This window comes from Leucopleurus acutus, assembly GCF_964270905.1.
Source record: "Leucopleurus acutus genome assembly, chromosome: 4".
Classification (NCBI taxonomy): domain Eukaryota; kingdom Metazoa; phylum Chordata; class Mammalia; order Artiodactyla; family Delphinidae; genus Leucopleurus; species Leucopleurus acutus.
In genome coordinates, this window is record NC_139146.1 from 132,560,357 (window position 1) to 132,577,746 (window position 17,390).

The 17,390-nt window shown below is 41.6% G+C and overlaps 1 protein-coding gene across 1 annotated transcript in view; it reads left to right on the top strand.

The window, feature by feature from the left end:
• ZNF827 (zinc finger protein 827) overlaps positions 1-17,390 on the top strand; it is a gene marked incomplete at its 3' end in the record, with an annotated part of 177,475 nt that overhangs the window by 115,328 nt on the left and 44,757 nt on the right. Inside the window, exon 8 of the mRNA XM_082837562.1 lies at positions 596-699. Coding sequence (XP_082693688.1) covers positions 596-699 — 104 coding nt within the window. The remainder of the gene's footprint in view (positions 1-595; positions 700-17,390) is intronic.

Sequence of the window (17,390 nt, forward strand, 5' to 3'; positions counted from 1 at the left end):
TCTGGCAGCCCCATTAGCTGGCTTTAACTCCTTCCAAACCAAGACAGTTGTAGGATGCAGACTCAGTTCCTGTGGGGACCAGCGAGTTGTCTCCATCGGCTCGGCGGACCCTGACTCCAGCCATCTGCCCTTCGGAGGGGTGCCATGGGTCCCTGAGGGGTCAGGTGACACAGTGTGGGCGACCTGGGGCAAACGTGTCACCACTCTGGAAAGACCTCCAAAACAGGCTTTTCTGATCTGACACATGTGTTTGGTCTTCATTCAGGCACAACTCCCTCCCAGATCCTACAGTGCAAAAGTAAAATTTACTGCTCAGCTGTCCTGACAGTGGGTTCAACAACGTATCAAAGATGTTGTTTCATCTGTTCACCTTAAGTATACAACCAATCGGCAGAATGTGCAGATGGTACTTGTCTGATGTAATATAGCCTCTCTTTCTCCATTTTAAGCACAATCTTATAGTCTCTAAACAGCATTTTAAAAATACGTTGACCCACATGTTGTCTGTGTATACGTATGTATTTGGGGCCAGATGCTCTGGGTATCTTAAATAACTTTGATTTACTAAACTTCCCTCCTCCTTCCCCACCCCCAGCCCTTTCTTTTCAGAAGATACCTTTAGACAATCACCATTCACCTCCAACTCAAAAGACCTGCTGCCCAGTGAATCTGTGCTTCACGGAAGAATATCAGCTCCAGGTATGGAAACATGGTCGATTTTGCTTCTACTAATGGTTGCTTAAAAATTACTTTTCTGGAATGCGTGGATTCTCAGGTACTGTTGGTTCAGTTCATAGGCTGAAGTTACTCATCTGAAGCTAGGCTTTTGAGAAGAGAGAGAATTTAAATAGCCACAAAAGTTTGTTAAAAGAAAAAGCAGACAGTAAGAAAGCGCTCCGCTGCGGGGGGCTTATTGTTCTTTATCGGCTGATGTTTCATTCGCAGAGTGAATTCCTTTGAAATAGCGAAGTATAACCTGGAAATAATTTGCTTTCCACGTTGTCAGTATTTTAGGCAGGCAGCCAGGAAGATGTAGGAGGGCGGTGGCAAGACCGCTAGTCGCAGACCAGGAAGATCATGACCCTGGGGGTGGGCCACCACAAAGAGCACTTCGGTTTCCATGGCAGCAACACAGCTTGTTACGACTGTCTTGGCACCCAGACATCACCTCTGTTCTGAGAGGATCCGCATAGATCCATCTACCACTTCCTCTTGCCACCTCAGCCTCAATGCACAATTTCCTATCCACGCTTCCTTTTTCATTGCTCCCTTCCCGAGCAGAAAGAAAGACGTGCCTGCTGTCCCCTTACCAACAGCATGGCCATCCCTCAGGACTCAACATGTGCATCTCAGCGTGGTCATGAAATGAGAACGTTTGAGAACCCCTGCCCTGGAGTCTCTCCTCCCTTCCCACCCCTCCCCCACCCCAGTGCCACCCGTCCAGCTGCCAGGAAGCTTTCAGCTCCCAGTCACTAAGAGAATTTCAGAGGCTCCTGGTGGCCTCCACACCCGTTCATGTGTCCAGGAGAGACCAAGGCCACATGTGTGCACGAGGGGCTCACAGCAGGGTTGTTGGCCAGGAATTCCTGCAAGAATAAAGTCCAGTGTCCCCCTCACACGCAAGGAGCCCGTGTCACAGGTGCAAACGGCTGCAGAGCTGAGTGTTTTACGATTCAGAAAGAGCCAAGGAGCATCTTCTGAGATACCGGCTTGTGGATGTCACAGGTCGTTGGAAGTGGTCCGTGACAGACAGTGGGGAAGAGGCCACTCTTTGTCGTTCTTTAGTCTTGTGATGGCAGATCCATTTCTTCTCATTTCCAAAGAGTCCAGGTACCTGCAGCCTTGTTAGCCTGGCAGGGCTTTTCTATTCAAACCCCATAAATAACATGCTTACACAAAAACACGTTACATAATACCTGGTTCTGGAGGTGGAAAGAAATTCTGGTTAGTTGATGCCTTCAGTCTCAAACAGGGGCTATTGGAACTGCTGTTTACTTCCCACAGTGTCTTTTTGAATAACCATCTCCCTGTTCCCCAAATTATCACCCTGCTGTTAAGTTGATGGATTGTGACTTTCTAATGTCAAAATAACTGCCTAGTAATTGCCTGTCAGAATGCTGTGACCCATACAGCCAAGCATCCCGTGATCTATATACAAACCCTGCACTGCTGGCTTAATGTGCGGCTTGGCTATATTTTAAGAAGGGTTTATTGGTCAAGTTACAGCTCGCCCTCAAAAAGTAATATGTTTAACTATGTGTGTTGTGTTGTCGGGTGGGGAACTTGCTATGATGCGCTTCACAGACTTTTATTACAAATTAGATAAACTCACCCTTAAAAAGTTAACTCTTATTTTGGGGGGAGAAGTCAGCATAACCGGGATTTTTTTTTAATGTAAATGCACCATTCTTGAGGGGTGATCAGTCTCTGTTCTTGAAAAAGCCTTTCTTTAGGCAGAGGATAGGCAAAATGACTATATTTAAATTTTGCCAAAATAGACAACTAAAAAGGGCCTATGTAAAGCAAGCAAGGTAAAAATGCTTTAGAAATGGAGTTAAAATTAGAAAAATTAAAAGCGGTAAGGACAATCTGGTGATCACAAAGTTCTCGTAATCCGAAGATATATTTTGTAAGGAAAACCTTGATAATTTGGACGAATTGTGGAGAAGACCAATCTGAACTAACAAAAGACTGCAGTACGGAGACTTTTCAAGAAAACGTGTGTTTGACATGTTAATGGCAGTGATAAATGGCCATGGTGTACTACCTACTCAAGCTCCCCAATCCTTTACCCACAATTCTGAAACCCATAATTTTTTGAATAAGTTGTTTGGTGGCAAAACCTAATGGGAGGCTATTTATAGCCTTTATGCATTATGCCAAGGATGAAATCCATACATTTTTGTTGCAGAAATATCAGTGTGCTTGATTACGAAGGCCCATCGGAGTGTTACATCAAATAATACCTTATGCACCATATTATCATCTGAAATCAGAAAAAGTATGAATCCCAAAATACATCAGGCCCCAGGGGTCTTAGATAGATACGGTGAACATACGTCTGTTCCAGGACTCTGCTAAATGCAGCGCTGGGAACAAAGAAATTTTGAAGCCAAAGATCTTAAGATTCCAGGGTATAAGAATCATAAATTCCTATAGAAGATTTCGGAAGACCAAGTGGGCAGCAGATTTCTGAATCATTGACGATGTGGCAAGAACGAGTTGTCCGAGGCAGATGCTCTCGTACTACGACAGCATTGTTAATGAGGGCCTGGATTCGAGAAAAGGAGGACAGGGATAGGACAGGCAGGAAATGGGCTAGTTGACTACTTTGGTTAGCTTTGTCATCAGCAGGTTGAAGTAGGGACCTATGGTGGCTGTGCAGAAATGGGGAAGCCAGGAAGGAGATAGCTGGCTTTAGTGACTAGGCAGAAAATCATTTGTTGTTAGTATATAAATAAAAGCGTCAGCATCCTTAGACATCTTCTCTTGGGTAATTTAAATAAAATAGTATTTCCATTCTTTATTTACTTAGTAAACTTCTTGCCACACATCATGTCAAGATAAATGTCAGCCTGGAGAATGATCTCAGAGTCCCAACTAGTGGAGACCATAATTAATGAGGTTTAATGTGCCTAGTTACGATCCAAGAAAGCCCTTGCAAATGCTGAGAACCCACAGCATTAATTCAACAATAGATATTGGTATCTATTTATACACCTCTCTCAGTGGGATGAAATTCTCTCCCGTTCGCCTTTGGAGTGAGACCACGGGGCAGGGGAGTGTACCACGTGAGAGTATCGTTGAAGGCCTGGCAGCTCCAGGCCGAAGCGATGCTCGCAGTGGGTTGTGATTGTGTTTCAGGCCTGTGGAGCACGAAGCAAGCGGTGTGGGAGAGAGCAAAATGGGGAGAGGTGGTAGCACCACGGATCATGGAAAAATTGAGAATAGCACTGTTAACTAGGCATTTGCCTTCGGCAGATGGTCTCTAAGACACACAGCTGCCACCATCCCAGAGAAACAGAATAAACACAGAGCTTCGCAGTGTCCTGGACCCGGTTGTTGCCACTATTTCTAGACTGACTTTCCTGTGAACCAAAAAATGCTCACGAGCCAAGACCTAGCATTTTTACTTGCTGTGAATGCCTTAGGCGGAGGTAACACCAGGAATCCTTAATAAAACAATGAGTTAAAAGCTGCTGTCGTCGTCTGCTGGAGGGATGTGAGGACAAAATAACCTGAAGGCCGTGAATAGATGACTGAGTGCGCCCTGGCTAGTGCCGGGGCTGGCGGGCGATTGCACAAAAGAAATAAAAGAGATTTCCTATTATGGGGGAGATAAAATTACAGACTCTGTGTAATTTAATGTACTTTGTCTAATTTATAGTTGTCTCACTTTGTAAGAGATTTACACTGATAGAGGAGAGATTCTGAGGTCAGGTGTGTTTCAGGGCACGAAGGGCAGTTCTGTATAAGGAGTAGACCCATTGCCATGTACCTGCAGCTATTTCTGTTTTCCCGTCGTCTTTCCGAAGCAAAGGCTATTAAGAGAAGGATTTACGTCTCGGCACTGCTTTTAAGCAGTGTGGAGCTTCAATTCTGTTTTATTATGATTTTGAAGTCACAGTATGTTTGCTCTGTATCAAGCCAAAAAACAAAAACACAAGCAGAGCGGGTGTGAAGGAAAACGCAGGTCTCCGTGGAACTCTTTCACGGTGTTTGGAGTCACCGATGCGTCTGTTTGTTATTTCGGATGGAGCTTAGAGTCAGACAATGTAAAGCATATCAGCAGTTGTATTTGTAAATCCCTTCACCCGTTACTTGCTAAATTCCCTTTAGAAAAAGAAACTCTTTTTGCTGTTATTGTTCACAACATTCCAACAAGAAGAACATGGGCAAAATTTAGTTCAAGACTTGATATGCCAATCAGGTTTGATGTTAAATAAAAAGGCACGTTTAGAATGGTCTGCCTTGTCCCCAGGCCAGTTCTTGATCCATTTTCCTCTATCTGTTCTGCCGATCACTCTAATACAAGTGGTACCATGTCATATACACTTTTCTGAAATCTAAATTAATGGTGCCTTGCATTAGAGTGCCACCAGTGACTAACTCTTGGCCTGCCGTGCAGCTGCCCAGATAGGAATGACCTCTCTCAGGCAGTGGGTTTAAAAGATGTGCATGTCACCTTTGTTTATGTTAAGACTTCCCGAATCATATCTCGAGAGAGAGACATACCAAGCTTTCCTGGATTACAGCAAAGTGTTTTCTTCAATCCTTTTTCAAACACAGCAGATTCTTTGAAAATTCAGACTAAGTCATGGATAAACAGTAGAACATTGGGTGTTGTTTGGTGTGTATCATTTTGTGGCTTAAGCTCCTTTTTGATTAAACAAATTCATCCTGTACAGAGGAGGAAGTTAATAGTTATCAAGGACCTGCTAAATTGTCAGGCCCGGGATCTGTGTCATCTCATTTAATTTTGAAAGCAACCCATTGAGACATAGGAATTATGCTCAATTTACAGGTGACTAAATGGAGGTTCAGAGAGATTTAATACCCTTTTTCCAGTTTTATTGAGATATAATTGACATATAACATTGTATTCGTTTAAAATGTACAACCTAATGATTTGATATACATATTTTGCAGAATGATCACTACAATAAGTCTAGTTAACATCCATCACCTCACATTGTTACAAATTTTTTTTCTTGTGAGAACCTTTAAGATCTGTTCTCTTAGCAACTTTCAAACCTGCAATGTGGTATTGTTAACTACAGTCACCATGCTGTACATTTCATCCCCAGAATTTATTTATCTTATAACTGGAAGTCTGTACCTTTTGCGGAGACATTACAGATTTCACGGGTTCAGAGATATTGTGGGTTCAGTTCCAGGCCACCACAATAAAGCGAATATTACCATAAAGTGAGTCACACAAATTTTTTGGTTTCCCAGTACATATAAAAGTTATGTTTACACCATACTGTAGTCTATTAAGTATGCAATAGCATTATGTCTAAAAAACAACATGCATGCCTTAGTTAAGAGATACTTTATTGCTAAAAAATGCTAACCATCATCTGACAATGCATAGTTGCCACAAACCTTCGATTTGTTAAAAAAAAAAAAAGCAATATCTGCGAAGCACAATAAAGCAAGATATGCCTGTAATAACTTGTTCAGAATCATCCAGTTGGTGAGTGGCAGCCTGTGAATTCAAACCCAGAACTCCACAGTGCATTTTCTCTCTTTCTGCCCTGTCACACTGCCTCCTAAGTCAGATATGCATCACCAGCAAAGAAGCACATCTCTCCAGGGTTTGCCCATACGTACTCCCAGTTGACATTTGAAGTATTACCGATGGATGGCCTTCTTTTAGTTAGGAATAAAAAGTAGTCCTTTAAATAAGATATTTCAAAGCAGTGACAAGATAAGAATGTATTGTTTATTAATATAATGCTAATTTTGTCCTCTTCCCTTTTAATTCTTTTCTTTCTTCCCTTAATGCCTCGATATCTAGTAATCATAGTCACTTGGAATGTTTCTTTCAGTCAAGAAACTTAAAGAAACAATGTTTCTTTTCAGTAACCTTTTTTTTGCGGTACGCGGGCCTCTCACTGTTGTGGCCTCTCCCGTTGCGGAGCACAGGCTCCGGACGCGCAGGCTCAGCGGCCATGGCTCACGGGCCCAGCCGCTCCGCGGCACGTGGGATCTTCCCGGACCGGGGCACGAACGCGTGTCCCCTGCATCGGCAGGCGGACTCTCAACCACTGCGCCACCAGGGAAGCCCGCTTTTCAGTAACCTTTAATAGATTGTCTGAGCCGTAGAAATAGTTTCATGAACCTGGTTAAAACCTCCTGGTTAAATAAGACACATAACACTGAAGTGAGTGGTGATCTGATCAGCGATGCAAAAGGAAAAGTTCTCCGCTGGGAATCAGGAGAACCCGGGTTTAGCCCTGGCTAAGCTTCCAGTAGAAAGAGAATAGAAGAGCTTCAAGCTTCTTCCACATCCCCTCTTTTTCAAAAACTGCCGTCTGTAGTGGTACTGTGACCTCAACTCATGTTTCTTTATTTTCCTTGTAGAGCCAAAACTATATGCTGGTATGCGGAACAGCAGTTTAGTCTACTAGAAATTCTACCACACCCACTAAGAGTTGGGGAAGGGACATAATCCTCGAAGGACAGTACTGGGGATGGTAGTGACTGAGAAGCGGGCACAAGAAGGGCATCTGGGAAGATGGACCATTTCATTTCTTGATCTGGCTGCTGATTACATGCATGGGTAATTCTGTGGAAATTCATCAAGCTGTGTTAGGGCTAACTGTCTTATTCACAAATAGGTGGGTCTTGATGCCATGTGGCCACCTCCAGGTGGCCTGCATCTTCACTTCAGAGACCGAAAGTGATGATGATGCCAGCTGTCTTTCAAGTAGACAATTTTTAGTTTATAGGAACATTTCCATTTGTAGCACAAAATTGCCCCGAATTAAGTGACATATAGGTTGATATCTCTGATTCCCGTTCTGTTTCAAATTGGGAAAGTATTCTGCACTGCTTATAGCATTTCTCTGATGTACTTACAAAAGGTGAGCTATGTAGTCTGTCCAGCTGTTTACTAGAGGGAGAAGTTTTTGTTGTTACACAGCTTCCTGACCCAGATAATGTTATTTGAGGCTAAAAATGATGTGCTCGCAACTAGTTCCATCTGTCCCTCAGCAGACTAGTTTGGTCTCAGTCAGAGTGTAGGTGAATTCCAAAGGGGAGCTGTTGACTCCATTAAAAATTCTTTGAAGAGAAAGGTCTTCGTGTCCAAGTTAGTCCTTCTCAAAAATGTGACTAATCAGGTCTCTGCAGACCAGCGGTTGTGGTGTTCACATACTGAAGGGGTTTAATTGTGGTAACCTTTCCAAAGGAGAAATTTATCTCCAGTTTAGATGCCTCACCTGAGCTATCTGTGGAAAGCCACAAAGACAGAGGACAAAACTGTGGTCGCTGTGCTAAGTCCCTTTATCTGTGCCCAGATAGCACCGGGGTTGAGTCACTTGGTATTGAAGATAATCATCAACTCTTTCGTGTTTGTACTTTGCGGGAAATAGTGACATCCAAAAGCCCTTTTAAAAACCCAGTTTTTGGGGCTTCCCTGCTGGCACAGTGGTTAAGAATCTGCCTGCCAATGCAGGGGACACAGGTTCGAGCTCTGGTCCGGGAAGATCCCACATGCCGCGGAGCAACTAAGCCTGTGCGCCACAACTACTGAGCCTGCGCTCTAGAGCACACGAGCCACAACTACTGAGCCTGCGTGCCTAGAGCCCGTGCTCCGCAACAAGAGAAGCCACCGCAATGAGAAGCCCGCACACCGCAACGAAGAGTAGCCCCCGCCTGCCACAACTAGAGAAAGCCGGCACACAGCAATGAAGACCCAATGCAGCCAAAAATAAATAAATAAAATAAATTAGTTTTTTTAAAGCCAGTTTTTTGTTATGTAAATTAGTTCATTTGTGTCATATTTTAGATCCCATGTATAAGTGATATACGATATTCATCTTTCTCTGAATGAGTTACTTCATTTAGTATGATACTCTCTAGGTCCATCCATGTTGCTGCCAATGGCATTGTTTCATTCTTTTTTATGGCTAAGTAAACATACTTGTGGTTACGAAAGGGGAAGGGGGGTGGAATTAGGAGTTTGAGATTAGCAGATACACACTACTATATATAAAATAGATAAACAGCAAGGACTTACTTTATAGCACAGGGAACTATATTCAATATCTTGTAATAAAATATACAGGAAAAGAAAAACTCCAGTTTGAGGACTTTGTTTCTCAGGTGTTTCTCAGGTTAGGTCCCTGAGGCTGTGACCACTTCGGCCCTGGCCTGATATCTTCCTGTGAGCAGAACATAAAATTTTCTGCACGCCATTTATAAAGCCTCTGCGGTGCCTGTGGTTGTGTTTTTACTTTCGCAAAGACCATTGAGATGCCTGGAGAATGAATAGTGCTGTAAAAGGTCAAATTCTTGAGTATGTGTAATGGACGATGGAGAATATTTGTTTGAAAATTGCCATGTGGTGACCCTGGCTTCAGTTTGGGACCAGCTAATTCAATCTACAAGGCCTTTTCTGTATAGACAATACGTTCTCCCATTCCTTTGCTATCAAAGATACATATTCTCATTTCATGCAATTTCTTCTTTGTGTTTATTCCTTTGCAGGGCAGCAACTGCCCTCCGGTAACCAGTGTAGAAAAAAGAAAAGCCATTCCGCTTACAGACTAGACCATCTATTTTTCATTCAAACGGATCCATTCTGTATTCCCATATGTAGGCCAAACGGGGACCTCTCTGCAGTGAGAGAGACACCCCTGCCCCACGTCACACCACAGCCCTTCCTCCATGTGGTTGTTGGAATGACTGTCAGGGCTTCAGCTGGGGGCTGTTCTCTCTCATGCAGTGTGTTTCCTTTAGCAAAGTCCTTACCATTTCTCTTCTCCATCTATCATCCAGAAAAGGAAGGTGTGAATTAGAAGCACAAAAGTATGGACAGTCTTTGCACTGGCTTCATGAGATCCCTGGTTCCTCACGTCCTCCTCTGGAGTTCTACTGAGACGTCCCGCACAGGGGTCTCCTAAGTTCTCTGAATTCAACAGGTCCCAAACTAAACGTATTCCCCACCCGACCCCTGCTGTCTCCATCCCTCCCCTCCCCAAATAATTAAAACTGATTAAAACCCTCTGCTCTGTCTTTTTTTCCTACCTTGCTGAGTAGCATCATCGCCTCCCATGGCACGAGTCATAAGGTTCGATACCATTTGTTTGCGTTCCCCCAGAAACAGACCCCAAGGCAAGGATTTACGCAAGGAGTTTTGTAGGAAGCAAGACCAGGAAAGCTTGGGAGAGGGACGGGAAAGCGGGCCAGGGAAAGGCAGGCAGTCAACAAAAGGTTCCTTCTCAAACAGGTTACCTATGTAGACAACTGGAGATTAATGTCACTGGGGGACTCTGGGAAGCCATGGAGGACACACACCTCAGAACTTTCTACTGGAGGGACTGAGAGAGGCGAGATTCAAGCTTCTCCCAGGAGAGTCAATTCCCCAACACCCTGGTCTTACTACACAGGTGGTCAAAGCAGGCTCCCGTGGCCAGAGGAAGCCCTTGGCAAATGTTGACACATGCTGGCAGTGGGAAGGCAGGTGCTGAAGTGATAAAGGCAGGTGATGGCGGGAGAGGGGGCAGGAATGACAGTATTTGCTGCATCATTTTCCATCACTGCTTCTTCTTCACCTTCCACTTCTAACCAGTTACCCTGCACGATTCTTCCTCTTACCTCTCTCCTAAATGCACGTTTTCCTTTCCCAACTGCCAATAAGCTTGTTCGAGTCTCCATCATTAGTCCTCTGGGTTACAACAGTGGCCTCTCTCAGGTCTTCCCGTCTCCAGTGTCACCCCTGATGGTCCCGTCTTCCCATCCTGCAGCCGTAATCTTTCTAGAAGGATTATCTCATCATCTCACTCTCAGCCCTAGTGGCTTCCCATTGCCCTCAGGATAAAGTTTAACTGACACCTGCAGTCTTTCCCTATAGGTTTGTTTTTCTGTTTTCTTTTTTAATAGCCTCTGCATTCCCCTTCCGCTCCAAAACTGGATTAGGTGCTGCTTCCTTTGATCTCCTTGGGTATTTAGAATTTCCTGTTTATTTAAGCATCAGCCCTCTCCCTTAGCTGTAAACTCCTTGGTGGGCATAAGCTGACTTGTTGACCATGGTATCTCCCAGAAGCCACCACCAAGTGTAATTGCTCATCAGTCTTGGATGAAAGCATATTGTTGAACAACTATGTTGTTTGTAGAGCTAGTGTTAAATGTTCTAAGAGATATCTGATGAGACTTTGATTATGACACAGATCCGATTTTGACTGTAGGTTAAAATGGACCTCTTTATAAATGTAAGGTGTGCAATAAAGCTTTTTTCAAATACAGTTGGTCTCCCTAGCTAATGTGGGTAACTGCCATGACATAATTGTCTTTTTAGAATTAAACGGTTAAGCTTGACAGGAGAAAGATTGCAGGGCTATTGTGTTCATTTTTTTCACCTTAGGTATAGATCTAACTGCCACAAATTTCTGAGGGCAGAGAGTGGAAGGTGGAGGTCCAAGAAGACTAGATGGTTTGATGTAAAAGGTTAACACGGGAATTAATGTGAAAACCCAATACTGATTTTCATGCATAATAATAAAATTTCCCAGGCATAAAATTCCCTACGTCATTAGTCTCATATTAAAAAGTTTGGAATTATTTCAGATAGAATTGTTTTCCCATCCGTGAGCCAAACGCTTTATGAGATAAGCTTCTCTTTTAATGTAAATTATTTTATTGAGAGACAGTGTTATATTTTGGTCCAAATAGGGCAAAAGTTCACATAAGAGTCTTTCATTCATACTAAGGGGAAACTGAGACAGATTTGAATTCAGGCCTGAAGCTCTCTGGAATTTGGGCAGCCCATGAAAGGGAAATTTTTTTTTCTTGCAAATTATTAAAAAATGATACATGGCTTTTTCCTCTTGCTTGGGAAATGTCCCCCAAATTTTCTGACACTTCCTCAGTTGTTTCTTACACCTGAAGAGAGAAACAGTTTTCTACAGCTGTCAGGCTACACCCCTCCCTACTCTTACACCTTTCTCCTCAGCTCTGCAAGAGTCAACTGAGATGAGCCCCCTGCATTTGGAGATTCCCACACATACACAGCCGTTTCTGCCCTCAGCTACCTGTCTTCTCCAGGGCACTCTGTCTCATCCCCATCTTTTCCTTCTCTTTTTCTATCGTGAGCCATTGTGGGGTTTACATGAGGCAAGACCTATGTTAAATATTCTACTAAAGATGTCAATAAGAAATGAATTCTCTAAGTTACAGAGAAATACAGTGCTCCCTGTTATCTTGTGAACTTTAACCTTCACGTCCCATTCTAGGAATTTAATCTACCAATAAACTTGAGGAAGCAACACTAAGGTGTATGGACAAGGCTGTGCTCTCCGCATAAATATATGAAAACAAATTAAATGTTCGTAGGTAGGGAACTGGTGAAATGAACCATAGGACATTCGATGGAAAATTCCAGAGCTATTAAAAAAGGGTAAAGGAGATCTTTGAGAATTTATATGAAATGATGTCTAAGATATATTGTTAGATTTTAAAAAACAAAAAGCTGGCTACAGACAATATGTGTGACATGATCCCATTTATATATTTTTTAAAGAGGTGGTATATATATATATATATATATATATATATATATATATATATATTTTTTTTTTTTTTTTTTTTTTTTTTTTTTTTTCTGTACGCGGGCCTCTCATTATTGTGGCCTCTCCCGTTGCGGAGCACAGGCTCCGGACGCGCAGGCTCAGCGGCCATGGCTCACGGGCCCAGCCGCTCCGCGGCATGTGGGATCTTCCCGGACCGGGGCACAAACCCGCGTCCCCTGAATCGGCAGGCGGACTCCCAACCACTGCGCCACCAGGGAAGCCAGCGGTGGTACATTTTATGTGCACACAAAATGCTTGCATGTGTGGAGATAATTTCCCCACAGATAAATTCTGAACAGTGATTAGCACAGGAGTGAAAAGGACTGGGAGAAGAGGGATAGTAAATGAGAGGCGTTCTTTCATTTTTCAGTTTGTATCCTTTGTTCTATTTTTTTTACCATTAATTTACACTTTTATAATTTTTTAAAGTTATCAAAAGTAAAGTGAGATACTTATGTGTTCAAATTAATTTTTTTTTTTTTTAGAATCCATCGTTCTATGATTCATAGGATGACTTGGCGCCCTAATGAATAATCTCTAAATTAAGTGAACTGCTAAAAATACGGATAAAGCAATGATTCTCAGCCATCTTCCCTCGGTGAACTCCCCCAGCTAGAGGCCAGAGTTAAATGAGTGTTTCATACAGTTCATGAGAATGTAAATCAGGTTACAAATCTGCATGAATGGTGTGACTGCATGGTTTGTAAAACTGTGTGCATACAGGGGAAAAATCAGGAAGGATGGAAATGTTAACTGTTATCTCAGGGTAATTAGGATTTCAAGTGACTTTTACTTATATTTTATGGACTTCCATTTTTACCATAAACATGCATTATTTTTATCATCAGACACATCATTTGAACAAAGGTGAAGCTATCTTGTTTGTTCTGATACTGAATGCTTGACACCACTTGGAAGTTTTTATCATGAGGTTAATGCCTGGAGCTTTGGACAAGGAGACCAACTTCAACAGAACCATGTTCAGATGTGACCCCAGAAAAAATGGTAGACCTACAAAAGTGAACGGAGATATTTTCAGCTGCAAGAGATGCAAATGTTGGGAAAAGTCTTGTAAGGGATGTTTGGAACGTAGAACCTATCTTAAGGTATCAAAGCACTTCAGACTAAGGGATACCAGCCATTCGCACGTCTTGCGCTGATTGGCGACTACTGCCTTCGTGATTTCCTCATCCTCTGTTACATTCACCCTTGGGTACCTTCTTCCCAAGGTAGATGCAGGGCTTTCAAGTCAAAATGACTCATCCATCTGCAAATTCTAGGTCCTTGCCTTAAGTATCCAGGAATGAGTCACTCAGATCAGTTGCTTCTCTTTTCACTTGAATGGAATTAGACTCTGGGATGTTCAGTTGAAAGATTCATGAATCAGTAGGTCCCAGGAAAAGCAGTGGTGAGGTTATCAGGGAAATCAGCTCTATTATAGGAACAGGAAACAGAATAATTAGGGAGTCAGATAACCCAGAGGTAGAATGATATACAAATAAATTAATTAATTAATTAAAAAGATTAGGTCCAAACTCTGGTTGTCAATCTTTGCTGGAGTGTGGAGGCAGGAATTAATGGGTTATGCGGGTTTGAGGTAACTGTTTTGTCTTAAAGGCAAGATGACTCATACAAATTACTTTTTTTGCTCACTAATTTTGTATGTACTGTGTAGGTACTTGCCAAAAGAAAAGCAGGGGAAAATTTTACTCAGGAAAAAAAAATGTGTACTCTTGCAAATGCTTTTAACATGTAGGCATGCTTTCGGTATGTGAAAGTTATTTTTGACACTATTTTTGGCCAAATTGTTTTTCATTTTTATGAAAAATGTTAATTTTTAAAGCACTCCGGTCTATCTCCCAACTGTTACTTTTATCACTCGAAAATGTGGTATTTTAAAAATATCATCACTGGTGTCATACTAAGACTTGCCTTGGATTACAAGCCTTTCATAGTAATTAATGTCTTTTTTTAAAGGCATTTGGACATGAAAAAGGAATAAAATGAAAGTTCACCAAAATGTTCATAGCAGTTGTCTTTGGGTAATGATGGGAACTGTCGTTGTGGTTTGGGGTTTTTTTTTCCCCCACTTGTCTGTGTTCTTCTAGTTTTCTATAATGAGCATGGAACACTTATAAAGAAAAAATCAAATTTATTAGAGGGAGTAAGTTTGTTAAGGGAGAAAGATAAGAGTCATGTTGCTTTGAGTTGCACTATAGTCATTCTCATGGTCACACACAAGATGGGCCTTTGTCCAAGGCTCCCAAACATCTTGTGTTACAATGAATAAATATTGGTAGAGTTGTTTCAAAAATTTTAAATTACGTATCCAGTAAGTTATTAACAAAGGGCTGTGAAATCCTCATATGAGATACAAATATGACCGTAGTCTTTTAAGTACATATTTCAGTTTGGCTACTTACTAAGTTCACTTGAGGAATGATTGAAGTTTGAGGATCGTTCCTTATTTTCAACCTTACAAGGGAGATTAATGAATTAAATTTATCTTAGGGCACCAGCTGTTGGAGAAGAAGTGCACACCATCTTATTTAACTGGTCGCTGAAAACGGTGTTTAATAGAACAGCCCTTTGTGCTGTTACATTGCACTATTGGTCTCATAAATATCATTCACTTAGGTATAATTAACAAAATAATAGCTGCTAATGGAGAATGTTTTCAGTAGTTTTATCAAGACGTAAAATGAGCATTCACATTTTTGTTGCATCTGTTTAGTTTCCTAACAGAAGAGGTCAATTAGAAAAACGATCTTCGCGGCTACAGATTCACTGCCCCTTAGATAATTTTCATTCTTCTCCATTAGCGTCAGAGGACATTGAGATCCTATGAAATGGGGATTAAAAATAAAAGGATCTGAGAGCATTAAGTATTTGATGAGCAGTCTGAGGAGCTATTATGAGGTGTATGTACCCTTTGGGTAAAAAGAAAGTTTATGTATTCATTCAACAAACACTTATGAAGCAGCTATGATACGCTGAGTACCTTTTAGGTCTGGGGAACGACAGTGAACAGAACAAAGTCCTTGTCCTTATGGGGCTTATGTGCTAGAGATAGAGACAGCTGATATACAAATAATTATACAGTGTGTATATAATATATACACACACATATATAATAACATTGTAGAAGTATATAATATATATTTTTATGGAATATATAATTTTATTTCTATATTATTTAATAACATGAAAAAACTAAGCTATGTAAGGGGGGTTGGAAAGGGACCATCGAAGGTAGGATGGTCAGAGAAAGTTCTCCCTGAGAAGGTGCAGTTCTGAGTAAAGGGAGCAGTTACTACAAGGCCCAGAGGGGAAGATGGGCTTGGCTTGGGGAAGTGACAGCAGGAAGAGTGGCTGGCTGGAGGGGAAGGAGGGAGAAGAGCTTACAGAGGCTGGAGGAGACTAGCAAGGGCTTGGGCTTTCCTGCAAGTATCCTAGGAACCACTGGAATGTTTGGAGCAGAGAAATGACAGAATCTCACTTCCATTTTAAAAAGTTAATCTGACTTCTTGTTTAATCTTTAAAGCCTTAATAAGGTCCCCTGAAAGGCTTAATGGAAACAGAGAGGCCCCGAATAAAGATAAGAGAGGCAGAGAAAGTTAATTTAATTTGCTGGATATTCTTTTTATAGTGGATGGAATCCGTGCAATCCCTGTAATAATTAATTATTGGTGGTGAATATTGCCCAATGTTTATCTCATTTCATTTTTCTTACTATTAAGTTATGAAAGAGAGATTGTATAGCACAGGAAACTATGCTCAGTATTTTGCAATAACCTATAAAGGAAAAGAATCTGAAAAAGAATATATATTTGTGTGTGTGTGTGTGTGTGTGTATAAAACTGAATCACTGTGTGTGTGTGTGTGTGTGTGTGTGTGTGTGTGTGTGTGTATGTATAAAACTGAATCACTGTGCTGTTCACCTGAAACTAACACGATATGGTAAATCAACTATACTGCAATAAAAAATAAAATAAAAATTAGTTAAAACTAAATTTTTAATTAAAAACTCAAAAATATATATATATTTTATATATATATAAATTTATTTTTGGCTGTGTTGGGTCTTCGTTTCTGTGCGAGGGCTTTCTCTAGTTGTGGCGAGCGGGGGTCCCTCTTCATCACGGTGCGCGGGCCTCTCACTGTCGCGGCCTCTCTTGTTGCAGAGCACAGGCTCCAGACGCGCAGGCTCAGTAGTTGTGGCTCACGAGCCCAGTTGCTCCGCGGCATGTGGGATCTTCCCAGACCAGGGCTCAAACCCGTGTCCCCTGCATCGGCAGGCCGATTCTCAACCACTGCGCCACCAGGGAAGCCCAAAATATTTTTATTTTATTATGTTTAGTTGAATGTTTTGGGTTTTTTCTTAATCAGGTAAAATGACTATCTAGATAGTTAACTGAATATTTATGGAAAAAAGTCTACAAAACTCAATAATAAAAAAACGCTTGGAAACTCACAGAATTTGAAATCAGAATTCTTTTTTAAAATGACAAGACAAATCCATTATTTAGAATTCATTGTAGAAAAGAGAATGCCTTCATAAGAAAGAGGAATTTAGCTTCACCAAGAATTGCTCCAGCATTATTTATAAAGAGCTATGTCAGGGAACTGTGAATTCACCAATAAAAACTGCACATTACTCAAAGAGATGCTCACAAAGCATGCCTAGAGGCTATTGTATGTGTGTGTCTTGCCAGTTCTGCCATTGGAGAGGTGATGTACAGTCGTAAAACCACTAATGATGGTTCTTTACAAATGTTATACCAAATTATATTGTGTAAGACAATAACATCCGTTATTTACAACAGAAATCCTAAATGTTTGTTACCTACATACATTACTGACAAGCAGAACAGCTTATATTTGCTAGTACATAATATGACTCTTTTGGTGTGTGTGTGGAGCAGGGAGGGTGCCTTTCCCCATTCAAGGAAATAGCACTTAATAAGGAAATTTCTCAGAAACACGACCAAGTACTAAACCATCAAAAACTCAGGTTCGGCCTTCCCTGGTGGCGCAGTGGTTGAGAATCTGCCTGCTAATGCAGGGGACACGGGTTCGAGCCCTGGTCTG